The following is an 18,683-nucleotide window of genomic DNA, read 5'->3' as shown; positions in this document are numbered from 1 at the left end:
TTCCGAACTACGTGAGACCGTGGAGCGGCCAGCCTTCATTCAGACTCCGGCAACAGGCGGTGGGGGAGCTTTCCACCGCAAAATGTTATCCAAGTACCTCCCCCAATTTCGCTGACCTTCTCTTAAAGGCCCATCACTGCTGCCGGATCTGTTCATTTAGCAACCTGTTCGTTTTCATGATTTCTGGCTAGCAGCCTTTACATCGGACCAGCAGGCCTCGCTAGTACTTTTGTTCCAGTCGTCTGCGTATTTGAGATGAAACTGCCCTGAGATGAGAGTCCTTTTTGGGTTTTATTATTGCACAAAATTTCTTTAAAGAGTGTAGGCCCATGTACACGTTTCACTACCGCAGGCTTTCTAGTTTTGTTTTTAAGTAGAAAAAGAAGAAAAACTACAACTCAGAAATTTTCAATTTTATTGATATTCAATTTACGTAACAGGCTCAAATTTTGTTAATTGAATTCTGCATCCATACGAATTTAGTCTTAATTTATAAAGCAACTTACTTCGATACTCTTCCTTGAAGTATGTTATAAAATACAACGTTTAAATAAACATCACAAAAATATTGTTTGTCGATCATTTTTGTGACTTTAACAGAGAAATCTTCAAGTTTATAATCCACTCATTCTTGCTTACAGCCAGACACTACATAAATCCTTACCAAAACAAAACAAACCCAGGTAGGTTCACTGTTACCCCTAGGTATGCTTCGTTGGAATTCACCCAGAGAAACCCATTTTCCCTCTAACGGAGCCAATACTTTCATTCTCTACAGGCATCTCAAAAATGACTATAATAATGCCATGTGGCTTTGGGGACTCTGGAGAAAAATGAAACATTTAATTAAAGGCAATAGTTGTTCAAACAGTAAGAATGTATACACATTTTATATATAGATAGATAGATGGATATGTATTTTTTCCCCAGAGAAAGGGCTCAAGAGACAAAACAGTAAAACACTTCAGCTTTCCCTAACTCTTGAAAAAATATCTGATTTTAAGTCAGTTTACAAAGTTCTTATTTTAATGAGCCACTTGTATGGAGACACATATGCATAAAAACTTTTTATGAAACAGCCAAAGCTTGCATCTGAGTTAAAACTTGATAGTCAGTACACTTGTACTGGGACATACGTGCCCCTGAAGTTTTTATTAAAGAGCTAAAATCTATGTCTGGCTTATAACTTACCAACCAAAACAAGTCACACACATACATAAAGAAGGAAGCCATACATGGTTACTGAAAATACACAAATTATTTTCAACCAGATGTGTCACTTCCACCATGAAAGACTGCTAAGCTGAAGCCAATCTTAGTTCAAGTATGCATTTGATCTGTCACTAAATGCCCAGATTTTAACATAACCTTCTGGTTTTTAAAACTCAGAGGATGGTTCTTCCTTTTGACTGTTGGTATCCTAAGTGAGGAGGCAAGATAATCCCACCTCTGATAGTTACCTTAAGAAAAAACAACTATTTCTTTCATAAAGATACAGCATGGCAGAAGACCCTTTCTGATAATCATCGTCAACATGCAGATTCAAAAAGTTTGACTACTAAATTTGCATGCTAAATAAATGAAGACATTATAATATTTACAGTACACAAACCTGGAAATGTTATATGCCTGAAAACAGAACCTTTAAAATCAGTAATGACATAGAGGTTTCTTCTTATATTGTCCTGTTTATCCTCTTGGTCTTATCTCAGTTACGAAAGCGACCTATTGGACATGTACGGATTCTGTGCTAACAAAGCATCAGACTTCACTGTAGAAATGAGACCATACCACTCAATTCAGGGTGTGTCATTTTCTTTTTGTATCAGAGAAATTCAGTTCTATAATATATTTCATGGTTCACTGAAGAAATTCACAGCTTAAAAATATCTATAAGAAGTGAAAGGATGGATTATTAAGGCCAGCAGAAACTAATTATCAAATAAATGTTACTGAAAGAAATGTTCATATTAGAAATCTCAATAATGAAAAAACATAGAAATGTTCTATGCCAAAATCCTTCATTCGTCTGGTTTTCTTCCAGGTATTTTCTTTAAGTTCCAAGTATCTCTGCAGTTTTAGTCCTTCGGATCACTAGCTTTCAACAGCCATGCCCGTCTTATTCTTATTTAGTAGATCAAACGTTTTCTGAAGCATAATGAGTGAGCTCTTCAGCTGTAAACAAAGTTAATTTTCAAAATCAGATTAATTTTTCTAATCAGATTTGAAAATTTCTGTTTTTTATGCCCAAAATTTACAGTGACACTTAATATAGTTTTGTTTATACTGATGCCCGAATAAAACGTTAAATACAAAATACCTGATTCTTTGGGGTATCTATCAGTATGATTGCTACAGAGTTCTTCCCATTTGCTGGAGTATTGTACTTCTTCCTACTGCTACATAGTCTACCTCCCAATAGGTCCATTAATCAAATTAAGCGTAGTGACAGGCTCGTTTTCCTAAAAGATTTCTGAAGTTGCAGTGGTCTCCTCACTATCCCCTAAACAACTCAAGTTTGCTTCAGTGCCTTTGCATGCTCTCATCCTCATGTTCTTCACCTAAAACTTACTCATATTCACACTCTTCATGTAGTTTTCCCCAGTCATTCTGCCTATAAACTCCCAAAGCATTATCCTTACTACTTAACACTTTGACACTGAATTTTGTAATCTTTGTCATTAACAATACACCTGGACATCTCATTTCTCTAAGAAAATTGTGTGCAACTCAAGAGCAGGAATTATATCTTACTCTTTTTTTGTATTCATTCAACAAATATTTGTTGCTTGCCTATCACATGTTGGGCAGTGTTCTAAGCACTGGATATACAATGGAGAACCAAATAGGCACTGTCCTGTCCTTCATGGAGCTTACAGACTAGTCAGGGATCCAGAACTATTAATAAAACAAATAATCACATACATAAATATATACTTAGATATTTTATTAAGTTTTTGACTTGAGCAGCTGGTGGATGGTAGCATCATTTTCTGAAATGAGACCCACCAGAGAATTAGGTTTTGGATTAGAGGAAAATTGACTTCTGTTTTGGACATAATCAGTTTGGGAATCCTGTTAGTCATCCAGGTGAAGATGCCAAGTAGGCAAGTGACTGTATGAGTCTAGAGCTCAGGTCGAGGTGAGAGATACGGACTTGGGAGTTGCTGCTGTCTGAACATTTGTGTCCCCTTCAAAATTCACGTTCAAACTGAATCCCCAATGCAACAGCATGAAGAGACGTGGCCTCTGGGAGGTGATTAGGTCATGACGGCTCTTATGAATGGATTAGTGCTCTTACAAAAGAGCTTCAGGGAACTAAATAGTCCCCTTTTTTGTCCTTCAGTCCCTTCTGCCAGGTGGACACCAAACATGCCAGAACCTTGATCTTGGACTCTTCAGCCTCAGAACTGTGAGCAATAAATTTCTTTTCTTTATAAATTACCCAGTCTCCAGGATTTTGTTATAGTAGCACAAATGGACTAAGACAGGAGTCAATGGAACGTGTGGTTATTTAAAGTTAGGGGTGTGAATAAGATCACCTAAAGGGAGAGTAATAGAGAAGGAAAGAGAATCTAACAGAGCCCTGGAGCATTTGGGCCAGGAAGAAGTCAGGCAGAGGAGATATTTTTATTTTTTATTTATTTTGATTTTTTGGAGACGGAGTCTCGCTCTTTCACCCAGGCTGGAGTGCAGTAGCATGATCTCAGCTCACTGCAACCTCCGCCTCCTGGGTTCAAACAATTCTCCTGCCTCAGCCTCCCGAGTAGCTGGGACTACAGGCGCCTGCTACCACCCCTGGCTAATTTTTTGTATTTTAGTAGAGACGGGGTTTCGCCAAGTTGCCCAGGCTGGTCTCGAACTCCTGAGCTCAGGCAATCTGCCTGCCTTGGCCTCCCAAAGTGCTAGGATTACAGGTGTGAGCCACTGTGCCCAGCCAAGGAGATGTTTTTAACTAGCAAAAATTAGTTTTACATTTTTCTAAGTGAAAGAAGCCAATCTCAAAAGACCACATATTGTATTATTCCATTTATATAACAGATCCAGAATAGGCACACCCATAGTAATGGAAATTAGATTAGTGGGTGCCAGGGGTCAAGGGGAGTGACGGATGGGAAGTAACTACTAATGTGTACAGATTTTCTTGTGGGGTTATGAAAATGCTCTGGAATTAGATAGTGATGATGGTTGCACAACCTTGTGAATAAAAACTTTTATTGTATGTAAATTACATCACAAAAAGTTTTTTTATGGTTTTAAAGAAAGCAAGATTAGATACATTAGATACATTTCAAGAAAGAAGTGTTTAGCTCTGTCAAATGCTGACACTGTAGGATGAAGACTGAAAAAAGGTACATTCTTTTTACAAGCCAGATGTCCCTGGGGACCTTGGCTCAAGCAACATTAGTTGGGGAAACCATGGGGGAAGAACACCAGGCAGGAGTGAGCTGAAGAGTGAATGAGTGGAATAAATACACACATCCAACTTTGCTCCCTCAAACCCCACTAATAAAGAGATTTTTTAGAAGGCATAAAGCTATAAGGGCAAGGAAAATGGAAAAGGAGACAACAGTAATGCAACTTTGGAAACTGGAAAGCAGATGGATGACTCAGCAGGCCTGGAAAAGCTGAATTCTAAAGTAAAAGTAATGCTGAGAACCAACCAAATTAACCCTAAAGAATCCTCAAAAGGCTCAGGTGTTAATGACCAGGAATCTCTGGAAGTGAGAATAAAGAGGAAGAGCCAAAGGAAGGATTGCATGAAACTTTTGGCATCTGACCTTTCCTACTACCTAGGCAGAAGTCTGGAATTTTATTTTCCGTGCAGGATAACACAGAGGGTCTCTGGCTGCCTGGCTTGAGGGAGACCAACGCATTGTTAAGGATAGCAGTACATACCAGAAACAAGGGTAATACATGAAAATGTATGTACTGAATCCTGGGACCATCCTTTCTGCCTTTCCTTCCCCTATCCCTCTTCCGCTCAGCTCCTAATATGCTGCAGCCAGCCCTAAATCCACCAGGTTGGAGACTGGAGGAGTCTTCTCTGTGGACACTGACCCAAAGGTGCTGATACCAGGATTTCTCAGCCAAGAGCCCAGCCAGATCTACAGAGAAGTTTGGGGTACACCAGCCCAATCCATATGTAAAGAGCTTCAGATCCACACAGGAAGATAACCAAGGGCTACCAAACACTAAAGAAATTCTCTAACCTTAAAGATAGAATTAAAACGAGGGTGAAGATCTTGATGCAAAATGAGTATGCCAGAAGAAGATTTTAAAAATGTTAACTATCAGTAATATCTTCAGAGAGAGAAAGATATGGTAGCCATTAAAAAAAAAAAAAAAATTGCAGCTGGGAGCAGTGGCTCATGCCTGCAATCCCAACACTTTGGGAGGCCAAGGCAGGCAGATCTGTTGAGCCCAGGAGTTTGAGACCAGCCTGGGCAACATGGCAAAACCTTGTCTCTACAAAAACTGCAAAAATTAGCTGGGCATGGTGGCTCACACCTGAAGTTCCAGCTACAGGAGGGTGAGGTGGGAGGTTTGCTTGAGCCCAGGAGGTCAAGGCTGCAGTGAGCCGTGTTCATGCCACTGCACTCCAGTTGGGTGACAGAGTAAGACTCTTGTCTCAAAAAAAAAAAAAAGATGGCCGGGCACGGTGGCTCATGCCCTTAATCCCAACACTTTGGGAGGCCAAGGTGAGAGGATCACCTGAGATCAAGAGCTCAAGACCAGCCTGGCCAACATGGCGAAACCCCGTCTCTACCAAAAATACAAAAATTAACCAGGCGTGGTGGCACGTGCCTGTAATCCCAGCTACTCAGGAGGCTGAGGCAGGAGAATCACTTGAACCTGGGAGGCAGAGGTTGTGGTGAGCTGAGATTGTGCCACTGCACTCCAGACTGGGCGACAGAGTGAGATTCCATCTCAAAAAAAAAAAAAAAAAAATTGCAACACCACAAAGAAAAGAAATCATTCAGAAAAATGATAGCTCTTTGAAATTGAAAATTTGTTAGTGAAAACTGAAAAACTCAATGGAAGAATTTGAAGATAAAATTGATAAAATATCCCAGAAACAGAACAAAAAGACTAAGAGATAGAAAGAAAAGGTAAGAATATTACATAACCCATCCAACAGAAGGCTGACATCTGAATAACAGGAGTTGTAGAAGGTCAGGAGAGAGAAAACGAGGGAAGGAAATAATCAACTATATGACTCAAGAAAACTTCCAGAATTATAGGCATGAGTTTCCAGATTAAAGAATCAAGAGTGATAATAGCCTCAGAATTCTCAATAGCAATACTGGAACCAAAAGATAATGGAGCAATGCCTTCAAAGTTCTCATCAAACCATTTATAAGCAAAAGAAAAAGTAGAATGAAAAATTTTCAGTTAGGTGAACTCTTAAAATATTTACCTCCAAATTCTCTTCTCAGGAAGCTACTGTTGGATGTGCTCCATTAAAAGGAGGAAGTAAACTAAGAAAGGAAAACACAGGATATAGGAAACAGAAGACACACACAGACAATAGGAACCCCAGAATGATAGCTGTGCACCCGGCATAGAGGGCCACTGGACCTGACTGGAGCCATCAGAAGACCTCATCAATGGAGTACCTACGTGAATAAAGATTCTGAGAGATTTATAAACAGAAAATTAGGGGATTAAATGTCTGCAAATATTAAATGTCTGTAAAGATAATTGGCAATAGTGGTAAAAATACTAGTAAGATAATTATGGTACATTTATACAGTTGAATCTTATGCAGCTGTTAAGGGGGTTTGCTTTATATACTGAGATGGAAGTATCTCCAAGATATATGGTTAATAGATAAAAGTAAAATAATGGACAGTGTATGTAATAGCTACCATTCCTGTAAAAAGAGCTTAATATTATGCATCGAATTTTATTTAGAAAGATCAATAAAAATGAAGTAGATGTATACACACTGATATGGAAACATCTTCAGAATATATTACTAATTGAGAAAAGATATACAACAGTATATATTGTATACTCCCATTTTGTAAATAAATAAATAAACAAAAGTGACTACATAATAAATGTAATACCCTTGCATAATAGAGACTGGCAGGGGTAGTTGGCTCTAGCAGGGGGATTTTTTCAAACGATAGTAGGGTAAATATTCTCTCATACACAGAAGAGCAACTAATTCATACTGGGACAAAGATACTAAGTACTGTGATGTATCGAGTTGCCTACCTGTTCAAGCATCACTATGGAGTCTCGGAGCACTCCCTTTAAACGATGGGCCTGATCTTTATTCTTCTGAATAGTTTCTGCTCTTGACACCATATCAGAGGCTAAACTGAAAGAAAAATGCCATCTTCAAAATCTGGAGAATAGCTTCTGATCTTTTTTTCATTTCCAGAAATCATCAGAGCCCCATAAATTTGCAAACAAAACACAAAATTAAACAAACAAAAACAGGCTGTTTATGGCTACAGGATAGTTAGCAGACCACAATCTCTGAAACTGAAATTAAGTTTTCTGCAACTGAAGAATTACTGAAATAATACGGTGAATACAGGTCAGGGGGAAAAAGACTTACTTTAAAGATTTCTCTTCTTGGAGGCGGAGATGGTAAAAGGACTGAGCAGCATGTTCTATCTTTGACAGCTTCAGAAACAGTGTCACATTCAACAAAACTAATAACAACACACTAGGCAGAGCAAATTATATGTTAATCCACACTTTTCCAGACCTAAAGCATTGCTAATGCAGAATATACATGCAAAAGCTTCAAAAATGTGTATTGTCTACACTGTTTTTCACTGTTGTTATTATTTAAATCAATTACCCCTATTTTATTATATGAAATAATTACTTGTAAGTATTAAGTGGAGGTTGAGGAAAAGATGGAAGGTAATTAGAGTGACAATACAAGTCCTTGAATAATCCTAACTCACAGGTTTGGGGTATCTGTGACATCTCTCCCCTCTGCTAGGAATACTAGTCAGTGTTGATGTGAGACCACCAGCTTTGAAATCTACCAGATAAGCTTTTAGGATCTATTTTTGGGTGCCTTTGGCTTAGGCAATTACACGCTCATAATGCTGCCTTTCAGAAAAGGAAATGAAGATCAATATGTAGTTGATCTCAGGTAGAGCATGATGTACCTCTTATTCCCAGTGGAAGTCAGCAAAAAAAAAAAAAAAAAAAATTACCATTCAGCAAAAATTATTCTAGTTCATCTTGCACAAAGGAAGTATCAAGTCCCAAATATACATTAATGGTGTCATATATAAAATGTTACATGCTAAATGAACTTAATGTATTGGTTTTCACAGCAGCCTTTCAAGTGAATGGTTACATACCATATATATATATATATATATATATATATATGCAAATATATAGGTGGCATCATATCTCTCTACTTTTTCTATTAAAATATTAACTTGCCCTTATTCACTTTTACCCATCAAGAAGATTTATTTTTAAAAACTTAAGATAGTAGCAAGAAAATCCAATCTTTGAAGTTATTATGGCATTGAAATAGTATACAGATTAATATTCCAACTTTTGAGTAAACATTTTCTGTAAAGTAATGCAAAAGAAAACTGATAATATTTGCTATTCAGAACTGTCGTAGAAAACTGATTTAAGCAGAACATAAAAATCTTCCATAAAGCCCAAAGGAACAACAAACATCTTCTATGTTCTGAAATCTATAATTAGACAAAAAAAAGCTAATATTGAAGCTCCAATCCAAAAAATTATCATCTTCAGTATATCACTAAGTCAGAACCAATTCAATTAAATCTAACATAGTGCCTCAAGATTCATATAGAGGCATATAGATATTAGTGTTCTAAATATGACTGGCTGAGTGGATTCCTATAGAATACCCTGGGATTCAGACATTGTCCCAGTATTTTTCACCATGTAATGCTCATATCACTTGCATCAGAATAACCTGGGGTGTATGTTTTAAAATACTGATTCCTGATGCCTACTCAAGAATTACTGAATCAATCTCTGAGACAGGGGTCAAGAAATCTGCATTTTAGCAAGCACCCCAAGTGATTCTTAGGCACAGCAGAGTTACATAAGAACCATTTGTCCAATCAAATAGAGTAAAATAGTATTAATGGCACTTCCCCAGCATGTATATGTAAATATTCCCTTTAAATTTATGGAACATCCCATAAAAACCTATGATGGTAGAAATTAATCAGATTAGCTAAAAAATAAAAACATTTGTTGGATGAGTACTTTGTATTTCCTCAAATTTAACAATTCTTCTGAAAATCATATATAAAGCTAAAAATCTGAAACCTATAAAATTGCTATTTTTGTAGGCCAGCAATAGTCAAATAGTGGCAATTTCTACACAATAATATACAAATACATTCAAATTCTTTTGGAAACTAGTTAAAGATAAATGCTGAAACAAGCAAAATAAGCATTCACAACAAATACTTACAAAATACTCATTACCACAATAAGAGTGACGTTATAGTTTTCCATTTCCTTTTTCTTTCCTGTAGATCACAAGAAAAAGGCTGCATTAGAATGAGAATTGTGATTACAACTGATCCAAATTTTTTTTTTTTTTTGAGATGGAGTTTCGCTCTTGTTGCCCAGGCTGGAGTGCAATGGCACGATCTCAGCTCACCGCAACCTCTGCCTCCCAGGTTCAAGCAATTTTCCTGCCTCAGCCTCCTGAGAAGCTGGGATTACAGGCATGCGCCACCACGCCCAGCTAATTTTTGTATTTTTAGTAGAGATGGGATTTCTCCATGTTGGTCAGGCTGGTCTCGAACTCCTGACCTCAGGTGATCCACCCGCCTTGGCCTTTCAAAGTGCTGGGATTACAGACGTGAGCCACCGCACCCAGCCCTCAACTGACAGAAATTTAATACTCATTTGAAAAGAACTGAAAAAGAACTTTTAAAAATTATTTGTAAAGACAAAGTGATTTAGGGTAAATTCCCTGCACCCCTTTTTTCATTTCTGACATCCTGAGTAATATGAAACAAATCTACAAAGAGAAAACTTTCAGCACTCCTTAAAATTTGGCCTATATTGCAAATTACTTTACTCTAAAATTAAACAAGCAATTCAATACAACATGCTTGATAGCTAAGTAGCTAATAATCAACAAGCAAATATCTCTCCAAATAATATTTGAACTGGGCTTACATAAAATGCTTCTCTTGTTAAAAAACAAAACAAAACAAAACATTATCACCTATTCATTGTTACCCAAACTTCTAAATTCCAAAATTAAAGAACCATTAATCTTAAATAGTGGATAAACATAGTCACACTAAGCTACAAGCCTCAAAGGAAGATCTGATAATGTAAGAGGATGAGAAGTTATGACAGTTTTATACCTCTGAGAGGAAGGGAATAACACTTATTAAAAGTAAGATGTGTTCAAAATTGAGAATGAAGATAATAAAAGTCAAATGTTATCTTTGCAATTTTGCTGGGCTGGCCCTGACAGTATATAAGGATTAAGAGAGCAGTACACTCAAACGTAGAAATTGAATTTCTATAAATGCTAGGCAGCAAATAAATAAGCCAAGTGGTTCAGAAGTTGGCAGGGTGGTGATTGTGGTGGGGGCTGTGGCAAGCTGGGGCGCACTGAGTCTAACAGGGCAGCTACTACTATGCTCCAACAAACTGCTGCCATGAAGGGATTTCAGTGCTGGGCTGTCAGATCTCAGTTTTTATATAAAAAGGTCCAATTTTAGCAAGGTGTGGTGGTGCACACCTGTAATCTCAGCTACTCAGGAGGCTGAGGCAGGAGGCTCACTTGAGCCCAGGAGCTCGAGGTTACACTGAGCCATGATTGTGCCACTTACAGCATGGGCAACAGAACGAGACCCTATCTAGAAAAAATAAATAAAATTTTAAAAAAAGTTTAATGTCCAATTTTTAAAATGACACATGGGCCAAATAAAATACATTGGTTATATGCTTGCCATTTTGCAACTGCTCCTTTATACTTATATATTAGTTTTCTTAAAGGAAATCAGAGTTTGATAAACATTATCCAAAAAGGAGGGAAGAAAAGGAGACCTCCTGACATATCTTACAAACAAGAGGCACATTCTGCTTCATATAACTAAAGTAAAAATCTTTCATCTCTGTTTACCAGGTGACAACTACCTGTAATATCCCCTTTGGCACCTAAGCCCACATCTCCAGAGGAATGCTGAGAAGAAAGTTTAGGAACTGTTTCTGCTGTTCGGTTGAATGTTCGCCTTCTCCTTCGTAGGCCAGTAAGTTTTCCAGGGTCTTCAATGGCCTGATTCAATACAGATTCTTCAATTAACAAATCTGATTCTAAGAAAAAAAAAAACAATCTTTATATAGTGAGGAAAGCTCCTCAACTATAAGATACAATGGTTTTTGGTGGTTATTTTTGATAATTTTCTTTAACAAATTCCTTAGGTTCTTATGACCTACATTCAAATTTTACACTTAATGAAAAGCTTTAGAGAGTACAGTGACCCCATAATGAGGTTTCATTATTCCAGGAAGAATGTGTATTAATAAATGATGGGCTCATCAGAGCAAATTTGCCATGTGCTATGTTATTAATACATATTAATGTAATAATTTCAGTTATGGAAACAACAGGCTACCCACTTACATTGGATCATTAGAAAGATTTCAAAGACAGATTATGGTACTTCTCAACCTTACAGGAAGGAGTAGCATATACTAGTTCTAATTTTCAACAAGGGTTTGCAAGAAAGGAAGCACTCACAAAGAAAATCTGTAAACAACCTATAAACCTCATTTTTGTCATTTGTTTCAACCTTTTCCTCTGCCAGAATTTTTATTAGAAACTTATTCAGTGGCCAAACTAATTTTTTTTGAGTTTCATTTTTCTCTGCTCCTGATGAAGAATTTAATAATGAAATAGACAAGGAAGAAAGGCAAGGAAAATTATCAGCAAACTAGATGATAAGCCTTAAATTACCTTGAGTTGACTGACCACCAGCTTTTCTTCAACTAAACTTAAATTATGCTTGTGTATATATATGTATATATATATACACACACGTATATATACATGCATATGTGTGTGTGTGTATATATATATATTTCTCGCATGTATATGTTAAGAAATATCCAAAGAGAACCACCGTATCGTTTTCCCCAGTCAGTCTCTAGTACCCACCTCCACCAAATCCATACACGTACATACTACCATTGCCAAGTGGGCTGCATAAGCCCAGGAAAGCTGCATCTGACAAGGAAGGTGGCCCCGAGGACTCCCCAGAGCTTAGACAGCACAGGTGTATATCTATGATCAGTTTATGCAGTCAGTCTCCTTGGCTCCTTACAGAGGCAAAGGGGTATGAGAGCTCTTAACTGTGTGATCTTGATAAAAGTCACTTAACCTCTCTGTGTTTCCATTTTCTCTTTTAATAAAATGAAAAATAATAATTTTAACTTGTTCTGAGTATGAAATGAGTTAATATCTGTAAAGCACATAGAACTTTATTATGTATGTCTGGGATATAATAAGCATTATGTAAGTGTTTGTTCGGCCAGGCACGGTGGTGCCTCACACCTGTAATCCCAGCATTTTGGGAGGCTGGGCGGGCGGATCATGAGCTCAGGAGTTCGAGACCAGCCTAACCAAGATGGTGAAACCTCGTCTCTACTAATAATACAAAAATTAGCCGGGTGTGGTGGCACACGCCTGTAGTCCCAGCTACTCGGGAAGCTGAGGCAGGAAAATTGCTTGAACTCACGAGGCGGAGGTTGCAGTGAGCCAAGATCGCACCACTGCACTCCAGCCTGGGCAACAAAGCAAGACTCCATCTCAAAAAACATAAAAAATAAAAAAAATAAGTGTTTCTTTGACCAATGAAAATTAAAAGTTTTGAAATTCCCTAAGTGGCAGAAAAAGTGGAACAGTGGGAACCACTTTCGTGGGAGTCTTTCCAACATCATTGACCAGTTTCCTGTTACAAATCTAAATGAAGAATCAATCCATTTGGTTAATAAATCCCATCTTTACAAAAATAGATAAATAAAAAAATTTACAAACCAAGCTGTTTGAAATAATCCTCCAAAGAACTCCAGGAATTCTTTTCAATTAAAGATTTGACAAGGCCCCATGGCTGTTTTCTGTATTTCAAATCTGTGGAAACTCTAGTAGAATAAGAAGGAAAGAATATTTATTTAAAGAGCAGACTTTAGTTATATTCATGTTACAGTTAAATGTAAGATTGTATTCAGTGGAAAGTCAAAAAGATTCAAAGTCATTAATATCATAAAAGAAAATGTGTTCATTGATAACTTTTATTTAAAAAAGTAATGTGTGCTGCTAATAATTTCATCAAATTTTCCTTCTAAGTACTTGCCATTTTACTTATTTCCTTTCTCTAGCCCTAAATTTTATTTATCTAAATAGCAATGAAGGCTCAAAATAAATACTAAATTTTCTAAATTCCTTGTATAAAAAATCTCTAGTGGTCATACACTAGGTGAAAGTAACTACATTAACCAGAGTAGGCCAAGTACATGATGGCCCATCTCTCTCTGTAATGCACCAACATTTCTCATGTCCCACTGCAGCAGAGCCAATTACTGCTCACTGAGCACTCCCCCAAAACTCCCAGCCCCTTTGCCATTAAACAAGGTCACATGACTGGTTCTGGTCAATGGATTGTGAACACAATTCTACAGCTTTCTCTTCCTGTGGCAACTGAAACAACACATATTCTGGATCACGTAGCTCCGGGTGTCAAAGCCTTCATCAAGCGGGGGCCTTAGGTGAGAAGCCCCACTCCTCTGCTCACCCCTGTTGGAAATGTAATTTAAGCAAGAAATAAAACTGTTGTGTAAAGCTACTACTAAGAATTCAGGATGAATAAATTACCAGGACATAATCTAGCCTATCCTAACACACTCATGTACAGCAGCTCACCTTAGCCTGCATTTCTGTTTTGAAGATCGGATGATACAGTATCTGTTCACAGTATAGAAGTAATCATGGTAGGGGACATCATGTGTCAGTACTTCTGAATCTACCAAATAAAATCGTGCTTCCCGACTTTCTTTATACAGTGTCTGCCAAAGTAAGATAAAAAATGTTTGTATGTATATGCTTAATATATGAATCTTCTTGCCAATTTAGAACATGTATATTAGTATTCCTTCTCAAAAATTACAAAAGACATGAGAAACCTATATACAAAGCTAAAAGAGCCTACATGCTGACTCTGTTGTCCATAAATTGAGAAAAAGAGGGCCGGGTATGGCGGCTCATGCCTGTAATCCCAGCGCTTAGGGTGGCCGAGGTGGGAGAATCGCTTAAGGTCAGGAATTCGGGACCAGCCTGGCCAATATAAAAACACCCAGCCTCTACAAAAAAAAATTTTTTTAATAAAAAATTAGGCCAGACGCAGTGGCTCACGCCTATAATCCTAACACTTTGGGAAGATGATATGGGTGGATCATTTGTGGCCAGGAGTTCAAGACCAGCCTGGCCAACATGGCAAAACTCCGTCTCTCTTAAAAATACAAAAATTAGCCAGGAGTGGCGGCACATGCCTGTAATCCCAGCTACTTGGGGGGAGGCTGAGGCAGGAGAATCACTTGAACCCGGGAGGCAGAGGTTGCAGTGAGCAAGATCGCCTCACTGCGCTCCAGCCTGGGAGACACAGCAAGACTCTGTCTCAAAAAAAAAAAAAAAAAAAAAAAAAGAAAGAAGAAAATATTAGTTGGGGTTGGTGGCACACGCCTGTAGTCCCAGCTACTTGGGAGAATGAGGTGGGAAGATCATTTGAGCCCAGGAGTTTGAGGTTGCTGTGAACTATGATTGCACCACTACACTCCAGCCTGAGTGACAGACTGAAACTGTCTCTTAAAGAGAGAAAGGGACTTACAGAAATTATATTTGCTGCCCCTGTGTCATTTATTTCACTGTCAAATTATTTTTTCCTTTAGGCATGAGGACAAACCATATAATCTCTTATGTGTATTATAAGTTTATAGAGTTTTAAGTGTTCCTGTTAGGTGAACAATTCAAAAATCAATTGAATGAAGTAAGGATCCCACCTCAAAATTAATCAAAGTTCAACAAAACCACCCTTCACCAAAAAAGTCAAGAAGGGTAGTAACCAAACAAAACACTGCTTTTCCTAAACAGGATTTTAAATGGTCATTGGCCAAACCTTTCTCATTTTAACTATACCTTTTCTACCTATCCTCTAAGGGGGTTGGGGGGGTGGGGGTTTCCAAAGTTTTCAAAGACCCTCCAATACCAAAATACCAGACTTTTCTTACGTTTGATAATCTTTTAAGAATTGTTTAAAGGTATGGAAATACGTTCTTTTTAATGATAATGGACAAAACTATTGTTTTGTCCATTTGTTTGCTCTTATAAGCACAACTAGTTCAGATGTTAAGAGATGTTTTCAGACTACTTGCACATCAGATACTTAGCACAAACTGGCTAAACACACACTCCACTGTAAGACACTGCCACTCTGGTCACAGATAAAGAGCATTAAATAGCTCATACAGTATTTAATTTCAAAAACTCATTCTCTTCCCATGTGTCAAAGCAGCCATCTAGTTATTTGGCCCCTAACTCTTGAAACAATTCTGTAAACCAGATTTGAGTAGTGTTCCTTTTTCTGTCTTCTTTATTTTTTATTTTTTATTTTTGAGACAGAGTCTAGCTCTGTTGCCCAGGCTAGAGTGCAGTGGCTAGATCATAGCTCACTGTAATCTCAAACTCCTGGGCTCAAGTGATCCTCCTGCCTCAGCCTCCTGAGTAGGTGAGACCACAGGCACACACCATCATGCCTGGTTAATTTTATTTTTGGTAAAGACAAAGTGTCACTGTGTTGCGCAGTCTGATCTCAAACTCGTGGTCTCAAGTGATCCTCCCACCTGGGCCTCTCAAAGTGCTAATATTCCAGGGATGAGCCACCATAACTGGCCTGGTATTCTTTTTAAAAAAATATTTTCTTTGGGAGGTTGAGGCAGGCGGATCATGAGTTCAGGAGTTCAAGACCAGCCCGACCAACATGGTGAAACCCCATCTCTACTAAAAATACAAAAATTAGCCAGGCATGGTGGTGTGCGCCTGTAATCCCACCTACTCAGGAGGCTGAGACAGGAGAATCGCTTGAACCTGGGAGGCAGAGCTTGCAGTGAGCCAAGGTTATGCCACTGCACTCCAGCCTGGGCAACAATGAGACTCCGTCTCAAAAAAAAAAAAAAAAATTTGAATATGTGAAAGAGAAGAAATGAAGTATAATGACCCTCGGGAGCTCATCAACTAGCTTCAGCAACACTAACTCCTCCCCAGTCTTGCTTCCTTTGTCCTCTGTCCCATATTACCTGCCTCTATCACCATCCTCTGCCTGGCTAGATGACTTCTAAAGGAAATCCTAGACATTAATATAATGTCATCCATAATACTTCACTATATCTCTTTATAGATTCTTCCATATATCTCTTTTAAAATAAATATTATTTTTTTAATACACAGCTGTAATACCATTACTATACATAAAAAATAAACAATTCCTGAAATCTCATAAATACCTTTTAACAAGTGGTTTGTTTGAATTAGGAGTGGGTTGATACGATTCACATGCCTTTTAAGTCTCTTTTAACCTGTAACAGTTTCTCCTCCCTTTTTTCTTGCCACTTGTTTATTGAAACTGTCTTGTAAATTGGTGAACTATAATAGGCATCTTCTCTCTTCCCCCACACATGACTCTTCTGGACACTGACAAAGCAGACGTACCTGCTTTTCAGTGGCAGCAGTGCATTTTCCAGTAAGTGGACTATTAAGGACTATAGTGTAGGTCATGGTTCTCAGCTGATCACCTCCAAGTTCTGCAGTCCAAGGGGTAGATACTACATCTAACAACAACAAACACAAAATGAGTTAGTTCTAGAAACTTAAACTGTATGACATTAAATGAAATCAAAGGAGCTTCTGAATTATTAAAATTTCTATTTTTGACTAGCACTAACTTCCTTATAACTGGGTATTATAAGTTTAACATTAAAGAAAAGAGAGATTAAATGTTAAGCACTCTCCTTAAATGTGGCATATTCCCCATCTCTGATCCATTTATTTCTAAATTGTTTATTAATATCCTTTTTCCTTTTATTAGAAGATAAAATTAAAAGTTGTTTCATCTGTAAGCTTCCTTTTAAAGTCCTCAGTACCTATGAAGAGAAGTAACGATGCCAGGTTTATCAGAGACGGAACAACACTTTAACATTCCCATCACTGAGGACAAAACTTTAAAATATTTTTGTCATTAAGAAACCATATGACCTTGATATCAACTTACATAGAAATTATGTCAATGTTATGAGAAATCATGTAATGTCAGTGGCTTGTCTGCTAAAATCTTTAGTCACAGTAAGGCAATGGAACATAAATGATTATATAATCTGTCTTAAGAAGACTATAAGATCATATCTCTATGTTTATAGCAAGATCCTGGTAAAAATTCTCTTTTATTTGCTTAGGGACAATATAGTGATTAAATACACACTTGAACAGAAATATAGTTCTAGAACACAGTGAAGGTCATTTCATGGAAGCCAAAAACTTAAAAAGTATAAATAAAAGCATTAAAAACTCTATTCAAAGACATGATTGTATCACCTAATGCCCCAGCACAAATCGACTTAGGCAAGTACTAGTATGTTTGACCGCTATTCACCAATATCCTAAAGCATAGGAGCCTTTATCTAACCCCATTATACTCATCATCAAAGGAAGGAAGTGAGGCTTTAGAATACAGCCAATTTTACTCAACTTTTTTTATATTGCTAGATCTGAGGATTTAATGAGGGATCCTGAAATTGCCTTCTGAGTGTCTGGCAAAGTCTTATAACTAAATTAAAAAGGCAAAATCACAAACCATAGAGTCTATCATCCAGGATTTTCTGTAAAATGATTTATTTAGGTATATATAAAAGAAGATATACAACTAATTCTAAATTACTTTTCAGAAGATTACTTTGGTCATATGTCAGCCTGTTTCAGGAAAATGATACAACCAATCTGTTGTTAATCAGAAATAAAATTTAAAGATGTAATTTAATTCTGCTCTTAAAACTGCACACTACTCAATGAAGCAACTATCAACAAGGATAAATGAAAACTATTTGTCTTCCCATGAATGTTACCCTTGTAGTTTCAGCAATGTTACCAATAAGGTCTACTGAGTATTGCTTACCAGAGCATCACCTAATTAACATCATCTTGGAACAGTCAATCCTCCAATACCTAAGTAAAGCTTATCATAATGTAAAAAAACCTGGAATGAATTGTAGGAAAAATGGCTAGTACACAAAGGGACATATGAACTATTTTGATATATAAAAGGCAGGAACTGCAGAATTTTAAAAATCCTTTGATGTAATAAAGTTTTAAAATTGGTGAACGTTCGTGCCCATTAGGATAGCTATTATAAATAATAATCAGGGTTGGCAAGGATGTGGATAAATTGGAAACTTTGTACATTGCTTATGGAAATATAAAATGATACAGCCAGTATGGAAAATAGTAGCCACTCTTCAAAAAAGTAAAGATTGAATTACTATATGATGCGGCAATTCCATTCCTAGGCATATACCCAAAAGAACTGGAAGCAGGGACCTGAACAGATAGTTGTATGTCAATGTTCGTGGTGGCA

At 37.4% G+C, this 18,683-nt stretch overlaps 1 protein-coding gene across 2 annotated transcripts in view; it reads right to left on the bottom strand.

The window, feature by feature from the left end:
• Positions 1 to 392: 392 nt before the first annotated feature.
• Positions 393 to 18,683, bottom strand: part of GRAMD1C (GRAM domain containing 1C) — a 108,170-nt gene continuing 89,879 nt past the window's right edge. For both annotated transcript variants that reach the window (XM_034957113.3, XM_003825114.5), the window contains 8 exons: positions 16,769 to 16,887; positions 13,931 to 14,073; positions 13,049 to 13,152; positions 11,149 to 11,325; positions 9,455 to 9,512; positions 7,577 to 7,687; positions 7,228 to 7,333; positions 393 to 2,175 (listed from right to left, as the gene is read on the bottom strand). In XM_034957113.3, the coding sequence (XP_034813004.1) occupies positions 2,095 to 2,175; positions 7,228 to 7,333; positions 7,577 to 7,687; positions 9,455 to 9,512; positions 11,149 to 11,325; positions 13,049 to 13,152; positions 13,931 to 14,073; positions 16,769 to 16,887 (899 nt within the window). In that variant the 3' untranslated portion in view covers positions 393 to 2,094. The remainder of the gene's footprint in view (positions 2,176 to 7,227; positions 7,334 to 7,576; positions 7,688 to 9,454; positions 9,513 to 11,148; positions 11,326 to 13,048; positions 13,153 to 13,930; positions 14,074 to 16,768; positions 16,888 to 18,683) is intronic.

The sequence above is a fragment of the Pan paniscus genome, chromosome 2 (genome assembly GCF_029289425.2).
Source record: "Pan paniscus chromosome 2, NHGRI_mPanPan1-v2.0_pri, whole genome shotgun sequence".
Classification (NCBI taxonomy): Eukaryota; Metazoa; Chordata; class Mammalia; order Primates; family Hominidae; genus Pan; species Pan paniscus.
Note: the sequence above shows the minus strand (reverse complement) of the source record. Positions and strands in the feature narration are given on the sequence as shown.